At 42.4% G+C, this 20,205-nt stretch overlaps 1 protein-coding gene across 1 annotated transcript in view; it reads left to right on the top strand.

Moving 5' to 3' along the window:
• DNAI3 (dynein axonemal intermediate chain 3) overlaps positions 1-13,314 on the top strand; it is a 94,602-nt gene extending 81,288 nt beyond the window's left edge. The window contains exons 18-22 of the mRNA XM_089909847.1: positions 3,980-4,110; positions 5,801-6,005; positions 7,652-7,743; positions 9,012-9,128; positions 12,849-13,314. Of these exons, the coding sequence (XP_089765973.1) occupies positions 3,980-4,110; positions 5,801-6,005; positions 7,652-7,743; positions 9,012-9,128; positions 12,849-12,992 (689 nt within the window). The 3' untranslated portion in view covers positions 12,993-13,314. The remainder of the gene's footprint in view (positions 1-3,979; positions 4,111-5,800; positions 6,006-7,651; positions 7,744-9,011; positions 9,129-12,848) is intronic.
• The last annotated feature ends 6,891 nt before the right edge of the window (positions 13,315-20,205 follow it).

Below are 20,205 nucleotides of genomic sequence, written 5' to 3'. Positions count from 1 at the left end.
GGAAATTCTGAGTCAGCATGAAATTATAAGCTAAATTTACCATGATCTTGCAGACCTCAGCCCTGTATGGGAGAAGTTAACTCTAGGGCCCTCCTTTGGGGCTGGGACTGGTCGTGCCCACGTGTTCCCCTGCTCCCGGGGCCCAGACTCTGGGCAGATGAACAGAGGTGTGAGGGACACGCCCAGGTGGGTGGTTTGCAAGTTTCCAGCTGGAGAAAGGCATTCCAGGTAGAAAGACGAACAAGTGCAAAAACATGGAAGCTCAGAAGAGCAGTGCACAATTAGTAAACAGGGAGATCTTCTGGCCAAAGCATGGTAACAGAGAGGGCAACAGCAGCAGGAGAGGTGCCAGGAAGGGCATTTGAGTCCAGATGGCAAAGAGCCTTGAGTGCTTTACTAACCTGTGGACCTTATCCTAGTACCACCAGTATAATCAGAAAATCACTCTGTCAGGAGAGCAGGGGTTAATTAATTGTGGGAAGTAGGATGGCCAGTTGCAATAGCCTAGATGAGAGATGGAGAGGACTGATGTATAGGCAGGGTGACAAGGATGTCCAGCAGAGGAAGTACAAGAGGGAGAGAGAGACATACGAGTCATCACGCCAGGACTTTGTGACCAGTGGGATGTGAGTGGGAAAGAAAAAGAGAAGTTGCTGTTAATTTCTTGACATTTAATTCATTCCAAAAAAACGAGAAATAGCTCTAACCACCTACTTAAAGGCTATTTTTAAGTCATCTTAATACTTTAAAATTACCAGTCAAGTATTTTGTAACATGGAAAGCCAAATGACACTGTTACTTCCATTGGATAATGGTTGAAGTTCAGGGAAAGTCAATGTGTAGACATGCTGAACTGTAAATTGCATGCCCTACTTAACATTCTGTGAACTGGCAGTGTTTTCCTTGGAAGCTACCAGCCTGATGTCTTTCATAAACACCATGGAGGTTTCCTGGGTAAAGATGAGGCAAATACTGGGGGCCATTTTCTCTTGATCTGCTGGGAGCCCCATGTTCTTATCTCAAATATACAACAAAGCAGAAAGGAGAATTTCCTTTTCTAAGAAGAAACTTCTGAAAGACAGATTACCCTGACTGAGCTGTGTGTGATGGAGAAGTCCAAATCAAACAGATGATCTAAGTGACAAGCCAAGAAATACAGGCTGATGTATTTGATGACGATGACGGTTAACATAATCATCTCATGTACTCAACTCACAAATTGGCACACGTCATGTGTTAGGCACTCAATACTCTCCATGGGTTAATCCTCACAGCAACACTGGATTTGAACCCAGACGGTCTGTGCTCTTAACCATATCAGTATACTAAATCCTTCATTAGATAATGACTCTGGAAAACTACTGTTTTGTTTATTGTAAGTTTCTTATAATAACCTGGCTGGGGGCTCTGGAATTTCATTTAATAACTTAAGGACAGCTCCATTTACTGCTGAATGGCTCTAAGGACTTCCAAAGGACAAAAGGAAGAAAAAGTTATATGGGCTGAGAACCTCTAACATGTTAAAAGTACAAATCTTGATGGCTATCTATATTCCTATCACTGGTGGTCATTACATTTTGCAGAGGGCTTCTAGACTCCTGGATAGCCCTGCTCGCCAGAGTGAGGTGGTGTAGGAAAGCCCGGCTCACCAAGGACAAAACCAGGATCTGAGGGACACAAGCAACAGCAAGAAGAAAGCTGCTAGCTTCCAGGGGTCTCCTGCCTTCCCAGAAATCCTCCAGATCACTTCAAGGGGCCCTTAGAAATAAGGCTTCTGTGCTGTCTTCAAGATGGAGCTCTGGTTAGAAGAAAATTGGTCTTTTTTAACCTAGAAGAGCTATGTTTAAACTTATTTATTTTTACTGTATTCACTTTTTTCAAATAGTTTTCACATTGATATAAAGATATACATAAACAAGAAATTTAACATCTTAACCATTTTTAAGTACAGTTCAGGGGAGTTAAGTACATTCACATTGTTGTGCAACCAATCTCCAGAACTCTTTTCGAGACTCTGTACCTGTTAAACACTAGCTCCCCACTCCTCTTTCCCCTCAGCTCCTGGCCACCACCAGTCTACTTTCTATCTCTATGAATGTACCTGTTGTAAGTACCTCATGTAACTGGAGTCATACAGTATTTGCCTTTTTTCTTAAGTTTTTGGCCACACCACACGGCATGTGGGATCTTAGTTCCCCAACCAGGGATCAAACCCGTGCCTCCTGCATTGGCAGGTAGAGTCTTAACCACTGGACTGCCGGGGAAGTCCCAGTATTTGCCTTTTTGTAACTGGCTTATTTCCCTTAAAATGATATACTCAATTTTCATTCCTGTTGTAGCGTATGTCAGAATTCCCTTCCTTTTGAAGGATGGATAAGATTCCACTGTATGGATATACCACATTTTGTTTATCCATTCGTCCATTGATGGACACTTGGGTTGCTTCTGTCTTTTCGGTATTGCAAATAATGCTGCTATGAACATGGGTGGACAAGTATCTCTTTGACACTGTATCAGCTTTTTACAAGATTATGGTAGCTTTGTTTCTGCTTAATGTTACATTGTTGTTCTGAGAAAAAAAGTTCCAACCTTCACATAGCTGTTAATATAAGTTTCAGAGTAAATTCGTGGTTTTAGTATAAAATAGCCACACATTGTGGTTTGGCCTGGACAGGCACATATTTTTATGGCCATCCCTGGGGCTTGTGGGTATGGGCAGCAAGGAATAAGGAGCAGCCAGCTCCAAAGCCAGGACCGGGGAGAGGAAACCCAAGCCGTGGCTGAGTAGGCAGACCAGGGGAGCAGAAGGACCCCGGTGCCTGGGGCAGAGGCAGCGGGGAAGCCTTCATCTTAATATCCAAATCTGCTTGTCCTCTAATCTTCCCAGTTGCAATAAATGGAACGTACAGAGAGCCTGTTGCTCTTACCAGAAATCTGGCTGCCATTCTCAGCACTCATCTCTCACCCCTCCTGTCAACTCTAGCTTGCAAGTGTTTCTTGATTATCCACTCCTTCATGCACCTTCATCCAAGTCACCATCCTCTCTCGCTAGAACTACAGCAACAACCTCCCATGGTGTCCCCTCTTTGCTTTTACCTGCCTCTGCTCCATTCTCGCCACAGCAACCAGAGAATCCTTTCATATGTCAATCAGATAGTCTTCTAGGCCTAAAGGGCTCATTAAAAAAATTACACTTAGAATGTAATCTAAATGTTTTTCCTAGCAAAGATTTGCAAGGTCTGGACTCTCCTGGTCTCCATTTGTTTCCTATGTCTCACCCTGGGATTATCAGACTCCAGTCCTATTGCCTTCCTCAAAATAATAAATGCACTAAACACTTCTCAGGACTTTGGTGTGTATTCTTCCTTCCGTCTGGAATGCTACTCCACACCAAAATCTTCCCGTGACGAACTCAAGCCTAAATGACTCATCTTCAGAGAAGCCTGTTCTGACCATTCAGCCTAAATTACGAATGTCCCTTGTTATTCTTTCTTGTGATATTTTTTACTTCATAATACTTTTCACATTTTTTTTTATTATATACCTTGGGATTTGTTTGTTGAGTATCTGTCTTTCCACTGGACTGTAAGGTCCAAGAGGACAGATCATGTTTGTTTATTAACCATTGTTTACCCATCCATCTACAGTACCTGGTACATACAAACAATCCACAATTATTTATTGACTAACAATATATACTATTGACTAACTGATAGACTAATAAATGAGTGAATGAATAAGAACAGGAAGTGTTCCTTTGAGCCTGAAAAGTAGCCTTGATGGGAATTTCCCTGGACTTTCCTTAAAAAAGAGGAGGAGCTGTCCTTTGACAGTTCCATTCACCACAACTGACCTCTGGTTCTCCACTCTTGGACCTCATTAATCGGGACCTATCTGTCCATTGGAAGTCTGCCCGTTCTTCATTGCAGGAATGTAAACAGTGTTATAAAAGGTGAAATGGCCTTTTCCACTCCAACAGCAAAGAAGCCCTTGAGCCTCTACACAGTCCATGATGGAGGTGTCCACACTGTTCAGAGATCACCTTTTTACAAGGACATTATCCTCACTGTTGGGGGTTGGAACGTGGCCATCTGGAAAGAAGGTATTATGGTAAGTTGCCTGCAAAATGGAGGAGTGGGTGTGTGGTCCTTTGTTATTGAGAAAAACAATAGGAAAAACAGACTGTTCTGACATAGCAATGCCTTTGGGACATTTTTTAGAGAAATTGGAACAGATGGCCTGGGCCCCAGCCTGTCAGCAGAACCACTGCAAGCCTTTGGAAAACACAACCATTTGCTTTTCTTTCCTGAGGGAAGGAAACATTTACAAGTCTTTTGTTCTCTGAAACCAAACAGTCTTTTCTTCAAAATACTGTGTATATCATGGGCAGTTCCCCTGATTTATGTTTTTCCCTCTGCTTAAAATACAAGATGGAATGCTGATTATGGCACAAAGTTGAAGGAGAAGCAATGGGTCTGTCACTGCTCTTGCACTGGGCAATTTGTCAGGAGGCTCAGAAAGTGGGACTAGGAAAGCTAAGGGGTCCCTCACCAGGCAGGCAGAGACGTGCATGGGTCAAGGTGAGGCAGTGCCAAGAATCCAGTGGTCCTGATTAGGACAGGGCCTGGGTCCAGGCAGACAGAAGCTAAACTGCCAAAAACTAGAAAGACTGGTAAAATCTAGTGAAGCAAGGGCATGGGAAAATCAGTAGGATATGTCCCTCTCATGAGCTACTTAAGAAAATTATCAAAATCTGTAAAAAAGTATGTGTATATATATATATATATATATGTGTGTGTGTGTGTGTGTATATTTCAGAGCTGTAATATATGTATTCTTTGACCTAACACTTTTTTTTCCTTTTATTTCTGGGACTCTAACTTACAGGAATACTCAAAAAAGTAATGTGTGTGAATATATGTACAAGTTTGTCATTGAAAAAAGTTGAAAACTCCTTAAGTGTCCATCCGCAAAAGGACTTCTACTTTATAACGATGTACTTTTGTATGCTCTTTTTTTTTTTTTTTTTTTTTTTTTACAACAAGCAAACATTAGTTTTGCAGTTAAAGAGAAAGACAAAAGAAATGTAGGCAAGATTGTCCAAAGACCATGCAGGGGTCAGGAACCTGGTTATCCACCAAAACTGAAGGAGCCGAGCAAGAACAGGTTTGGCTTGTTGCCTCTAAGGAGTCCGTGAATTGGTGACCTTCTTTGTTCCCTGTAGGAAGGTTTTGTTTACATGTATGGGAAGGCGGAAAGCAGCTCCATGACTTAGTTTAGTCCCGCAGATGCAAGTAGGTGAATGAGCCCAGGCGGAGCATGACGGTAGGAAGAGAGTACATTCTGATCTTCAGTCTCTATGAAAACCTCCCAAAGAAGGCAAATTACCCCAAAATAGAGAAAAGATAAGATGATCTTATGTTGCTTTGGTGGTCCAGAATCTCTCCCAAATAATATTAATAAGCCATTGGATGCAGCTCACAGATAGAATTGACTTTTCATTCCCTTTTCCTGCCCACCAGAGCTATTTCCATGGTGAGCAGGCACCTGACAGGAAAATAAAGATATAGGCAAAATTTGCTTATAATCTTTACTTATCCAGTGTCCATCAATCTCCATAGAAAGAGCAATGGGATTTAGCAGCAGTTGGATTATTAGAACCATAAATAGCTCGATTGGAAGGTTTGATCTTTTATATAATCATAGCCATCTGAGTTTTACTTTTAAAAAATCATTGTGAATACCTCTCAGATAACAACAAAAGCTTTTAATTTGTTTTTTTTTTTTAATTTATTTTTAGACTGGACCCCTCCTTCAGTCATCCTGTGCACCAAAAAGGTACACCTCAGGGCACTGGTCCCTGACAAGGCCTGGAGTCTTTTACATTGGCCGAGAAGATGGATACATCGATATCTGGGACCTTCTGGAGAAAACCCACGAACCAGCCCAGTCACAAAACATCTGTATAACTATGATCACATACATCAAACCCTGGACATTTTCTGGTATGTTAATTCTGATTGAATGAGCTAAGTCATTTTGCCTTTTGGGGCTAGCTTAGGAACATTTTGACATTCAACTGGAAAGCCTCTGATGTTTCTTCTCAAGATTTTTCTTCCCATTCCATCTCTTCCCCTTCCTTTCTCTTTCCTTCCCATCATTCCCCTTCCTTTCCCTTTTCAAATTCTGGATACAACCTGAGTTTCTCTCACTATTTTCTTCATCAACAGTTATTTCTGAGACACATTTTAGTATGTCAAGCAGAGGCTGATTTTAAACCACACAATAAAAAGCATCCTTCTCAGGCTTCCCTGGTGGCACAGTGGTTGAGAGTCCGCCTGCCGATGCAGGGGACACGGGTTCGTGCCCCGGTCTGGGAAGATCCCACATGCCACGGAGCGGCTGGGCCCATGAGCCATGGCCGTTGAGCCTGCACGTCCGGGGCCTGTGCCCCACAACAGGAGAGGCCACAACAATGAGAGGCCCGTGTACCGCAAAAAAAAAAAAAAAAAAAAAAGCATCCTTCTCACCCTCTCCGGGTCCCTAAATCACAGGGTGAACCCTAAATCTTTGCTACTTTTTGCTGCTTCTTTTCCAAATAGAATAAGTTCTGTACCTTTAATTTTTCATTATGTCACAAATTTTCAATATTTTGTCACTTTATGGCCCTCCACTGGACAATATCAAGCAGTTTCCTTCTTGAGATCAAATGACTCTGCGGGGTCATATATCTCTTTAAACTACAACTTTTAAACTCATTAAGAGGAAAAAAATAATGTATAACAGAGCAAGCAGAAATTTAAGAATGTGTCGATGGAAAAGTAATTTATATCCTTTGTCCCAATTTCTCTGTCTCACCCAAGTAATACTTTCTACCCAAATTCAGTGTATATTTGCTCCATTTCAAAGAACTTTCCCTTTGTTTCCAAAGATGTGCAGGCATAAAATTGTCTTTCTATTCATTTCTTTCTCAGAAGAAACATTACATTTAGAAACACAGTCTTCAGAATCTCTAAGAGTGTCAGAGTCTGACTAATACTACTCGGCCGTATGTGTCACCAAAGTGTGTTTTCCCATCTTTGCTACAAAACATTGCTTTTGTATACCTCCAGGGATTACAAGTCTAGGATTTAGCAATTTGAACCAGACCTGCTGAAAATGAGAAGAAAAAAGTTGATGAGAGAGAAAATTAAAATTTTCAAACACATTCGTGTTTTATATCCATTTTAAATGATCAAAGAAAGCAATTTGTTTTTATAATAAGAAAACTGGTTCTGGCTGTGTCTTTGAAATTCATCTGGATAACGGCATCCTTTAGCCCTTACTATGTCTTTGGTGAAAATTGGCATGATGATTTTTTTTTTGAAAATCTTCCATGTATTGTCCCTGCTTTCTTTTCAAATCTGCCCAGTGGATCCAGTCAGAGAGGGTCAATCTCAGCTAGGAGCCACACTCCTTATATAGAGGCTGAGAAAACATGATTGGGGGTGAGCAGGGTGGCTGACAAAGACTCAGGGTCTCAGCCAAGATCATTGTAACCACAACAGGTCCTTTGGGAAATCACAAAACAAAAACACAGCACATGTTTAACCTCTAAAGTGGCTTTCTGATTGCAGAGTTGTTTTTCTCCCACATTTTTTTAATCTTTCAGCTAAGCAGCAATTTATAGCCATAGCTGATTATTATGGAACATTGCATATATTGGAAATTCCTTGGACGCTAAGTCACCCTTCCACCAATGAGGTTAGTAACTTTTGGCTTTGAGGATTTACGTGATCAGATACTGCTGAGGCATGTTTTAGAAGTATGTTCAGAAATGACAGCATTTTTACTCTTTAAGAGAACAAAAGAATCATGCAGTCAAAAATAAGGGGATGTTAACCTAAATGGGGAAATAATTTGAAAAAAAATAGATACAAGTATATGTATAACTGAATCACTTTGCTGTACCCCTGAAACTAACACAACATTGTTAATCAACTATGCTCCAATATAAAATAAAAATTTTTAAAAAGGGGATGTATTTCTGTTTTATGAGATAAATGGTTTAAAGCTAGGGAAAAAAAAAAACAAGCATGCAGCAAAAGAAAGGCCAAGTAAATGAAGCCCAGATTCAGAGAGGAATTCATTTGGGGATTCATAATCATAAGATGTTATTTTCACGTTGTAACCTAAGCGTGGGACCCTTATTTCAGTGATATCCTTCCCAGAGGGCCCAGCTGACATTTTTATGCATCTCTCCATTGCCAGCCTCCACCCGTCCTTCCCCAACTTGGTGTGCTGCAGGCAGCAGGTCTGAAGTGGCAACATTCTGCCACTCCATGCACCCCACCCAAGGGTTTCAAGCAGTGTTAATAATTAGGTTATAAAAAGAAGATCAATATGTAGAAATACATAAATATGTATACAACCAACATTAAACATATAGATTGCAATCTGTTGCAAGTCCCAACAACATCACCCTAGTTAGTGGTAGGCAAAAAACTTTCCTTCCCTTGGTGGCCTTGCCCAAGGTCTCTGCTGACTTCCCTGCTTCATTTCTTAACGTCCACACGCTAAACTCTCCAGGGGACCAGGAACTCAGCTGTGCTTCCAGTCCCTTTACGGTTTCCATTGACATCCTCATCTGGGTTTTCCAAGTTTGTTTGATGATGTGAAACTTTACTTAGTCTTAAAAGTGAGAAGGAAAGAAGGGGGGTGGGAGCAATCCCTGAATATTTCTCCTACAAAATTGCAATTTTTTTGCAGCTCTCTCCTTCCAGTCCCACTCCTTTCCTGCCATCCCTCAATTTGCAGGCCCCTAAACCTTAGCCCAGTAGCCCCCAAATTAGCTAGTTCCTCTGATAGTGGGCCTGTGGGCATTATCCCAAAGCAGGTAATCTAGCTAATAACTTACAAGGAGCAGGTAATCTAGCTAATAACTTACAAGCAGCAGAAATTCTTCAGAGCCTCATGAAGAACATGGGGGCTTCCATGTGGGTCCCCCTCTCATGGGCCTGTGTTTCTAACAGGTATCGAGTATAAGCCACTACTTTGAAAGAGAAGTCAAGCATCTGGAATATGTAGAACAGCGCAAAAAAATTCGGGAAGAAGAAAAGAAAGAAATGGAAATGGAGAAGAAAAAAGTTGTAAGTTAAATTTCAGAAACAAAAATTGCTTTCCTCTAATGCCAGTGAGAATATATTTCTTTGGCTTATTCCACAATTTTAATAGAAAAATTATGCCTTTTTACATTCTTCTCTTATTCTGATGGGAGTCAAGGGGGCATTTCTCTGATTTCCTAGCTTACTACGAGTCAGAACAACCAGTTGGACACACCTAGTGAGATTCTACCCAATTTAAGTTTCTGAAATTTTCTATATTTCAAAGGCCTTTAGATACAGTGGTATCTAAATACCAATTATAGATACAAAGATTCAAATTCGAATGCTTTCATTTCATAGAATTTTAACATCTAGTGAATAATGCATTAAAACAGTGCAGGGCTTCCCTGGTGGCGCAGTGGTTGAGAGTCCGCCTGCTGATGCAGGGGACTCGGGTTCGTGCCCTGGTCCGGGAAGATCCTACATGCCGTGGAGCGGCTGGGCCCGTGAGCCATGGCCGCTGAGCCTGCGCGTTCGGGGCCTGTGCTCCGCAACGGGAGAGGCCACAACAGTGAGAGGCCCGCGTAGCGCAAAAAAAAAAAAAAAATTTACCAGAAAGGAACCTAAATCTCTGAAGCCCCCATCCTCTTCCTCAGCCCCTCTGTTTGATGTGAATTCCATCACTCTGTTGGTCTTCCCTTGACCCCTGGAATTTGGGGCCTTGAAATATTCTGTGAATTCAGCTCTTCTGTCTTTCTCACTTGAGGTCATCTCAGTCCATATTTCCACTTATCTCTTGCTCATTCCCTTCCTTGCCCTTTTGTCACCAACAATTTCATCACCGCCTGTCGTTTCCTTATAGCCAAATATATAGCATCCTCCAATGTAATTACTCATGTAAGACCCTAGGTCTCAATTAAAAGCACAGGCATGTGGAAATATTTTAATGTACTGCATTAGCAAATAGATTAACGTTATCACATTGATATATATAAATTAGTGGAACAAAAACAGAGGGAGCATCATTTAAAAACATTGTTTAGTGGTGACAAGGTATAAAAGAACACCAATTAATTAACTTTTCTTTGTTTTCTTTTGCTACAAAAAAAAAAAGTTGGTCTTGGTCTGTTCTTCTGCACAACCACAAACACTGGGTGAAATTCTGCCATGGGAGATAATCTGCCACCCTTTCCTACACCAGCAATCATCGATTACTAGGAGTGTTTCAATAACATAGTGACAGCTAATTATCCACATAGAATTGTGGATAATCCAAAAATAATTTACAATGTGAAGTACTTTTAAAACACTTGAATATTATAATAATCATATCTTGGAATTGTATGATGCTTTTGAGTTTCCAAAACTTTTCCACTTTCTTGTAACTTCATTTCCATTTGACATAGTACCCTCCTTAAAGTAGAGCTACCACTTGTCAAGTTTTCTCTGGAACTAGACTGTGGATAAGTGAATACATTTAAAAGGGCTCCTCTGCTACATTTAGAAAATGAAAAGGGTCACCAAGGAAAAATAACTAATGTTAGTCAGAAGCATCTCCTTATAAGCAACTGCTGATAATAGGGGAAATGGGAACAAACTAACAACCTCAGAGGATTGCAGCGGGGATTAAATGAGTTGAAATATTTACAGCACTTAGCCAGTAACTGGCAGATAGGAAGTGTCCACTATTAATATCATTACCGAAGGCAGGGGACGATCACACACCCGTCCAGCAAGGCTGGTTTTCATGAACGCCCCCCGACTGGCAGGGATTAGGCTGTGCACTTCAACCCACACATGTGAGGGAAATCATATACCCATCTCTTTGCAAACATTGAATCTGGATACCGCTCACTTATTGAAAAATAATAGTAATTATAGCTCTAACAGCACACAAAATGGGAATTTTCCTAACTGGCATTTCAGCTGGAGACCCGAAACTGAGAAAAGTAGCAGTTTCCATATGATTCATTATGTCATCTCTATGGGACAGAGAAGACGGAAGAATTCAAAAGAATTCTGCAACCCCTAGTCAATGACCCACACTCCAGGCTACACAAGGGAGGCAAGAATTATGGGGAAGAAGGTTGGAAAAGGGGATTTTTTTTGGAGAGAGGTGTTGGAGCGCTGTGTATTCCCCATTCCCACTTCTGCAACACCACCCAGACTCTGGGAGGAGACCTTCAAGAGAAGCACTGCTAGAGATAAGTTGCTGGCCAGGATGGACCATTGGCCTCGTACACCTGGCAGGAGGCTTCCTGAGCCACAGAAATCCAAGAGCTAGGAGTTACCAAGGGACCAGAGCAGAATGTCCAGGGAGAATTTAGGAAACTCAGGGACAGGGACCTGACTCCTATGGTTGGAAAGTCTGCAGGCAAAAGATTGGATTAAACTGCTCTGACAGATGGGTGGAGAGAGGACCAGGGGCAATGAACTTGTACTGATGGCAGAGTGAGGGTGGTAAGTTTTCCTGGGGCCAGGTGGAAACTTGAAAGTAGCTAGGCTCAAATCAGGTGTCCCAAAGGACTTTCTAAGTGGGGTGAGGCAATCTACAGAAAGAGCCTGGAGGTGCACAGGGGGGCATTGCAGTGGGGGCCACAAGGGGCAGCCTTCACTTGGATATTGGACTGGCCTGAGTCTTCAAATACCTGAAAACGACACTATTTCTAATACCTAAAAATGATAGGAAGTGGTATGGAATCTGTCACATATGTTGTAAAGGACAAAGGTTAGAAGAATAACACTTTTCTACTCTCACCTTATCAAGTCGTGCTCTTTTTGTGAATTGGTTATTGTAGCTAACAAGTGCTTACTGGGTGCATGTACCATTCTGAGGACCTGCCATATTTAATAATTCATTTAATCCTCACCGTGCTATGAAGGAGTTATAATGATTAGACGTGAGGAATCTGAGAAAGCAGAGATATTAAGAGAGGGGAAAAAGCAAACATACGGAAAGAATATGGCAGAGGAAGGGGAAGAGAACATCAGTCATTGTAAATATTCAAAAGAGGAAAATACCTCTTGCAAATTATTCTCTAAAGAAACTAGAATAAAATACAGTTCCGGTCCCTTTGATGGAATCCACAAAGACAGGGCTTTGTGACAAGGCATCAGAAGGCACAGGAAGACATTAGGATCGGGACAGGACAAGAGGAGAGAAAACAAAAGCAACACAGGATGATACACCAAGATGAAGTGACCCTAAAGTTCCTCTGAAAGAAGACACAGATGAGAAAAAACAAAATCTTAAAAATCGTAATGACTGCCCCAGCATATATTACAAGAAATTAAAATGTCCTGATTATTAAACCAGAGCAGTACTCAGGTGAACACTGACAGATCAAAGAACGAAACAGATGACTCAGATTATTCAGCAAGTGGTGTTGGGTAAATTAGCTGAATAAATGCCCTTCATTGTTATTCTCTCCCCTCTCAATGTGCTCCTCCCTGCATCAGTGGCAGGAGCTCGTAGGCCAGCCTGGATTGCCCCTGCCCCCGAGAGCCCACATCCAGTCCATCAGCAGACTGCCACCAGGAGATGCCTGGAGTCCGCACACACCGCTCCGCTCATCTCTGCCCCTCCCCTTCAGAGCCAGCAGCCTCTCTCCCTGACTTGCAAGAGATGCCCCCCTGCCCTCTGCCCCTCACAGCCCTTCCAGAGAACAGCAGCCAGGCCAGACTTTCAAAAATAGCCCCTTCCCAGCCTTTGGTATCTCTAGCTGCCAGAGTTTTATACAAATGACTTGCTTTTTCCCCCCCTAGGAAACGTATCAGAAGTCAAAAGAACAATTGGAAGCCAAATTGAAAATGGACTACGAGAGTTATTTGGAACTGGAAAAGAACATCCTCATCAATCTTGGTCTGATCAAAGTGGAAGAGACAATGTCAAACATGGAAATGATATAGAAAAGCTTTCTGTAGGGGTGTTTTGAGGGCTTTGTGGGGCTTTTCTTTACTCATCATTTTTTATGTAAGGTGAACTAGCAAAACTAAATGTGAAAAAGGTTTACTTACGCATATCAAGCTTTTATTTCACTGCTATTAAAACTTTTGAATTAAACAATAAGATCTGTTTCCGTTTTTGGACTGAATATGTACTAAACTTTGTACTGAATATAAAAGCTATTGATAATGAAATTTTCACTTTCCTGTAATAATACAGAGCTTCAGACATCCACCCTCAGTCCTCACCTGACATCCATTCAGAGCCCCTAATCCCAGACAGGAGTGGAGCTCAAACTTTGCTCCTAATTATCAGGTTGCTTTTGGTCACCTCACCAAAAAGTGCTCCCACTGGGCCACTGCACAGATCGTCAGGCCATGTGCTCAACAAAATATTAGCAGATGGAATCCAGAAATATACGCATAGAAATGGATAACACATAGAAAATAAATCGATGTTTGATTAAAGGAGGGAATTTATGATACCAAAAAAATGCAGAAAAACATTCCTTAAAAGTCAACATCCACTCATGATAATAAACTCTTTGCAATTACAAAAAGAAGGAAACTACCTTAATCGGATGCAGGGTAGCTAAAACAATCCTACAAAAACGTTATACTTAATGGTGAAAAGCTGGAAGTTTTCCTCAGAAGTGTGGAACGAGATGGTGCCCACTGTCGTGTCTTCTAGTCAATATTGTACTGAAGGTTTAACCAGTGTGGACACAAAAAGGAAAGAGCGTATGAAACTGAGTTGTGAAAGAGCCTGATGTACCTCAGTAACAGATTCAACGTCACAGGAAAGTGACTAGCGTGAGAGGTGGGTGGCGGGGAGAGTGGCAGGAGATGAGACTGGAGAAGCAGCTTGGAGCCAGATGGTAAGGCTCCCGTAAACCAAACTGAAGAAGCTGGATTAGAGCTTGCAGAGACTGGGGAATTAATGAAAGGGCTAAGCAGGAAGGTGACACGATCAGCTTTATACTCAGGAAGATAAGGAACGGATTAGAGTGGGAGAGTCTCAAGGCAGGAAATCCTATTAGGAGACAGTTGTAATAGTTCAAGGTAAAAGATTAGGGCACCCTGTCCTGAAGCTTAATGTGAAAATAAAAAATGAAAGGCTGATTGGGTGGGGAAGGGAAGACAAAGGATGATGCCAAGGTTTATAAGTAGCTAGAGGAGGTAAAATGTGTTCCAGTGGCTAAGACTCCACGCTCCCAGTGCAGGGGGCCCGGGTTCGATCCCTGGTCAGGGAACTAGAGCCCACATGCTGCAACTAAGACTTCACATGCCGTAACTGAAGATCCTGCATGCAGCAAAGAAGATCCCGCGTGCCGCAACTAAGACCCAGCGCAGCCAAATAAGTAAATATTAAAAAAAAAAAAAAAAAAAAAAGCTATGTACACAGAAGTCAGGTAGGTAGTAGCTCTTAACCATCTGTGTGCCTTCGGACAGATGATGCATAGCTGTGAAACATTCCCTGTCTATGGAGTCAGGTTGAGAGTGTTTACTTTGTAACATTTTATAAGGGCAAATGAGCACCTGCATGTAAGGTGGTGGTGCCCCGCACATGTCACTGTCATTACTGGAATGTCCCATGGCTCATCCTTGTATTTGAACTTTCTTTTTCTTTCCTTATTTTTTTTTTAAATCCACACCCATGGCTTAGGTGGATCCGTCCAGTCTCATAGCTTTATATACTACCTCTATCCCTGGCCAGGACTTTTCCTGTAAAATCAAGCACTGTATATTCATATGAGTACTTAATGTCTCTCCTTGGGTGTATAATATGCATCTCATATTTAAACACGTCCAAAATTGAGTGCCTGAATTTCCCTCCAAAACCCATGCTTCCGGCAATCCTCCCAATCACCTTGCTTCTAGTTGCTTGGGCAAAAACCTTGATGTCATCCTTCATTTCTCTCTTTCTCTCACAGTCCACGCCCAATCTGTGAGCAAATTCTGTTGACTACATCTTCAAAATACACCCAGAACCTGAGCATGTCTCTCCTTCCTTACTGTTACCACCGTGGTCCAAGCCACCATCATCGACAGCTGGGATTTTCACAGTGGCCTGACGGTTCTTCCTTCGGTCTCTCTCAACAGCAGCCAGGTGGTGGTTTTAAATGGAAGCCAGAGGCTGTCATTCTGCTCAGAGCTCCTCCTGGGCTTCCCAGCTCACTTGGAGTAGGAGTAGGAGCCAAAAGCTTTCCTGGGCCTGCAAGCCCTCATGTGGTCAGCCTCCCCGCTGTCATCCTGGTTTCATCTCCCCTTCTCCTCCTCTCATCACACCACCCATCATGCCAGACTCCTACGTACCCAACATGCCAGGCATGTTTCTGTCCCAGGGCATTTGTGCTTGCTGGTCTGTGCTTTCTCCAGCAATTTTCCCTGTTTTATTTTCACGTGTTCCCTCAAAGGTAAAGAGAAAAAATGTTTTGAGTACCTGCTATGTACCAGGCTCTATAATTTTTTTTTTTTTTTTTTTTTACGGTACACGGGTCTCTCACTGCTGTGGCCTCTCCCGTTGCGGAGCACAGGCTCCAGACGCGCAGGCCCAGCGGCCATGGCTCACGGGCCCAGCCACTCCGCGGCATGTGGGATCTTCCCGGACCGGGGCACGAACCCGTGTCACCTGCATCAGCAGGCAGACTCCCAACCACTGCGCCACCAGGGAAGCCCTATTATTATTTTTTTTTTAATTGAAGTATATAGTTGAACAGAGTGTTCAGGGCAGGTCATACTGGGAAGGTGACAATTGGAGCAAAGACCTGAAGAAGGTGAGGGGTTTTGCCCTGTCATCTTCTAGGAGAAGCATGTTTCCTAACCCAGCCCCCCACCTCCCAACCCCAGCAGACTTCTGCTTCGGTCTCCTGGACAGAGATGTGGCCACCTCTTAGTGCAACAGAAGGTGGGACTACAGAGAACAGGAGTTACCTGGGGCTGGTGCATTGTTGTCTCAAACAAAATCAAGGTTTTCTTAGCATAGAAGATATTGAATAAGCGTCTCCCTTAGGGTTATCAAGTAAAGAGCTTAGCATGGTCTGGCATATAGCAAGCAGTAAATATGTTTTGCTACTATTTTATCTAATTTATAAACACAATATTATTATAATATTCTTGCTATAGAAACTAAACGTAGGGTTCATCTTGCCTATGATAGCAGTTATTATCAGTTCAGTGTGATATTTTTATTGTGTGTTTATAACCTCAGTTTTTCCAGGTCTCGTCATCTCACCAGCCTATGGCCCTCAATGGAGTCACATAGCCATAGCCCATGTTTCATGGAATCTTGCCCTACCTGCTTAACAGGTATCTCATCCTTCTGCAAAGCCCCTCCAGGTATGTCCTGTAGTCCCAGGAATGAAAGTACAGTCATATGTTTAAAAACAAGCCCACAACCACCAGGCACTCAAGACTCCCTTTTCCCAATGTGCTAGAGATGCTAATGGCCTGTGACATGGAGGAAGGTTCTGGGTCAGTGCCTCTGTGTTAGTTAAGTTCCAGCAAGAAGCGAACACCAAGGCAGGACTAGATGTGCAGGAGATTTACCGGGAGACTGAGCAGGAGATGCCAGGGAGAGCCTTCAGACCTCAATGCAGGTCTGTTACCCATGGAAGGAGAGAGGGGAGGAAAGAGAACTGGGTAGGGTGAGTCTCAGACCACCCAGCATGCTCACTGAGGCTTTGGAATTTGGGCACACTCACTGTGCTGCCTCCTCCTTCCCTGGGATGAGTTTCTCCAAGGCTCTTCAGCTCCTCCAACAAATGCCTTTTTCTCTGGCTTGGATCCTCCATTTGGCAGACAAGGTCAGACCTGCTGAATCCCAGCAGAGAACACAGTTGAGACTCAAGCTGGGAAGCTCTGGCTGAAAGTGTAGGAATATTGGGTGTGAATGAAAACAGAGTTGTGTCTCCTTTCAATTCCCACAGCTCTAGCCGTTCCCCCTACTGCGTTGTGGGTCAACCCAGTCTTCTTTGTCTGCGCTTAAGTCTTTTGGTCTGGTGTACAGTATAGTGAAAAGAAAGGGGTCTTGAGATCCTAGCAGAACTGAGTGCTAATCCCAGCTTCTTCACCCTAAGCGAACTGTTCTGTCCCCCAAGTCTTGTTTACATTATCTGTAAAATGGGGATAATAATCATACCTACTTCCTACAACAAAAATGTATATAAAACATCTGGCCTATAGTTGGTGCTCAATAAATGGTGCCTCTTTTTCTTGCTTGGTGTCAGGTGTACACTCTCACACACCAGAGAAACCATAGTGTTTCCTCTTTGTCCTATGTAATAATCTCTCATTTTCACATTTTTGTTATTATTATCATTATTATTATTATTTTACTTTTTGGCCGCACAGCGCAGCATGTGGGATCTTAGTTCCCCTACCAGGGATCGATCCCTTGCCCCCTGCAGTGGAAGTGCAGAGTCTTAACCACTGGACCACAGGGAAGTCCCCATTTTTGTTATTATTAACCATAATGAGAATGTCTCTCACTCCCAAATATGACCTAAGCGGGGGCTCTGCACACCTCGTTTAACATTAGCCTATGATCATTTTAGCACGAGACATGTTAGACATAGTATTTAAAATCTGAATGGTAGCTTTCTTTTTTGTAGAACTAAAACGCTTATGACTATTCTGAAAATTAATCATTCTAATAAGACTTGATTTATTTAGCCTAAATTTAATTATCATTCAGCTGTACAAACTGCTTTTCACCCACCAAGAAATGTTGCATAATTAAACCAGTGTATTTTCAGGCCCTCAGATAAACACATTGTGTGTGTGTGCTTTGGAGGAAAAGGCCATTGATTCTAGCACACATTGGCCCCGCCACACTTCCACAGCCTCACTAATCCACCACTGTAAATAATTAACGTCTCCCTGTGCCCTGCACCCCAGAGCCTGCTTGGGGTAGCTTCCCTGCACCCAGTTGCTAGGCTGCCATTGCCAGGTCAGATACTATGTGACTGAGCAAGGCCCCCACGACAGAAATTAAATATCTCAGTGAAGGGCAAATTAAACCTGTGTGATAAATTCACTCCTTCCATGGCTGGTGAACTGTTTGAGGGTCACAGGCTCATGTAAAACAGCTTTGCACCATCAGAGTAGAATCCCAAACATCAAAGAAACCAGCCATGGAAATCTACTGGGCAATTGATGGTTTAAAAAAATTGTGTAATTGCTTCCAAATGCTTTCTTTTTCACAAATATGACACTAAAAATATATGCAGCGAGTATGGTAAATAATATAGGTTGTGTTTCTCTGCAATAATGCCAACATTCTAAACTTAAAAGGACAGAAAATAAGGTTTCTCTAAGTCACCTGTACATGTGATATTCTATACTGTTTTTATACTTTTATTAAAGAGGAGAAGGAAAGAAGATATGAAATAGATTTCCTATTCTTCCCTGTCAACTAAAGATACATCTTCCAGTCCTTTTTAGAAGCCATATTTTTAAGAAGAATAATTCTCTTTTTAAAAAACCACTCTAAAAAAAGAAAACAACTCTAAATTGAATCTAATATATGGCAGGTGTCTGCTTTATTTCAGCCTGAATAAACAAGCTAAATTAACCACTGAAACTGATAATAATTTTTCACTATTTTTTTTTTTTTTCGGTACGCGGGACTCGCTGTTGTGGCCTCTCCCACTGCGGAGCACAGGCTACGGACGCGCAGGCTCAGCGGCCATGGCTCACGGGCCCAGCCGCTCCGCGGCATGTGGGATCTTCCCGGACCGGGGCACGAACCCGTGTCCCCTGCATGGGCAGGTGGACTCTCAACCACTGCGCCACCAGGGAAGCCCAATTTTTCACTTTTAATGAAGTTTCTTGACTGTATGGATCTAAATATAACAAATTAAAAAAAAAAAAAACAGAATACATTATCTCAATTATCCAGAAACCTAACCAGTAACTAGAACTTCAATGTGTTCTAGTTTGGCAATGAACACTTTTGACAACAAAACACACAAAAAATGTCTTATTATTAGGTATTTTTTATTAGCGACCAATTTCAGGGTCCATGCAAATATCAGTAGGATTCAGTCATGTCTGAAGGACAGAACAATGATTTCTTTTTTTTTTAATATATATTTTTAAAATTTATTCTATTTTTTTGGCTTCGTCGGGTCTTAGCTGTGGCATGCGGGATCATCGCTGAGGCATGCGGGATCTTCCGTTACGGCGCACGGGCTCTTCGCGCGGGCTTCTCCCTAGCTGTGGCGTGCCGGTTTTCTCTCTCTGGTTGTGACACGCAGGCTCCAGAGTGCGTGGAATCTGTAGTTTGCGGCACGCGGGCTCTCTAGCTGAGGTGCGTGAGATCAGTTTTCGTGGCGTGCGGGCTTAGCTGCCCGCCCCTCCACCCCCATGTGGGAACCTAGTTCCCCGACCAGGGATTAAACCCGCATCGCCTGCATTGGAAGGCGGATTCTTTACCAATGGACCACCAGCGAAGTCCCCTGAACAATCATTTCTTTTTTTTTTTTTTCATTTTTTCTTTTTTTTTTTTTTGGCGGTACGCTGGCCTCTCACTATTGTGGCCTCTCCCGTTGCGGAGCACAGGCTCTGGACGCGCAGGCTCAGCGGCCATGGCTCACAGGCCCAGCCGCTCCGTGGCATGTGGGATCTTCCCGGACCGGGGCACGAACCCCCGTCCCCTGCATCAGCAGGCGGACTCTCAACCACTGCGCAACCAGGGAAGCCCGAACAATCATTTCTGATTGTCATTAGTATAGAGACAGTCAAGTAGAGTTTAAGCTCAGCTGCTCTCAACCTTTGTAATGTTGGGCAAATAACCTTTCTGATCCTCCATTTCTTCATCTAGTAAATAAGGATAATAATTCCCACTGCACGGAATTATCATGAAGATTATAGTCAGATAAAACATATGAAAGTTCCTTGTAAAATCTAATTGCTTTAAACGTAAATATGTACAATAATAATAATAGATAGTGAACTATTTCAGAATTGTAAGGTGATTTTGCGAATCATCAAACAAGTTTACTTATGTTTACTGTAGTATATTTTTATTACATTATAATTCCTGATAGTGTTTAATTAATATTTAGCTAACCAAGATGTTCCATTCTCTTACCCCACCAAATATAAACAATTTATCTGTGTTAGTAGCCAATTGATTTGGCTTAAAAATTAAATGGGTCTTAAAGTCTGAAAC

The sequence above is a fragment of the Delphinapterus leucas genome, chromosome 1, assembly GCF_059928025.1.
Source record: "Delphinapterus leucas isolate spDelLeu-1000000601 "Yukka" chromosome 1, BTC_Dleu_Yukka2, whole genome shotgun sequence".
In the NCBI taxonomy this organism is placed as follows: Eukaryota; Metazoa; Chordata; class Mammalia; order Artiodactyla; family Monodontidae; genus Delphinapterus; species Delphinapterus leucas.
The sequence above is the reverse complement of the archived record's forward strand: the minus strand, read 5'-3'. Positions and strand labels throughout refer to the sequence as shown.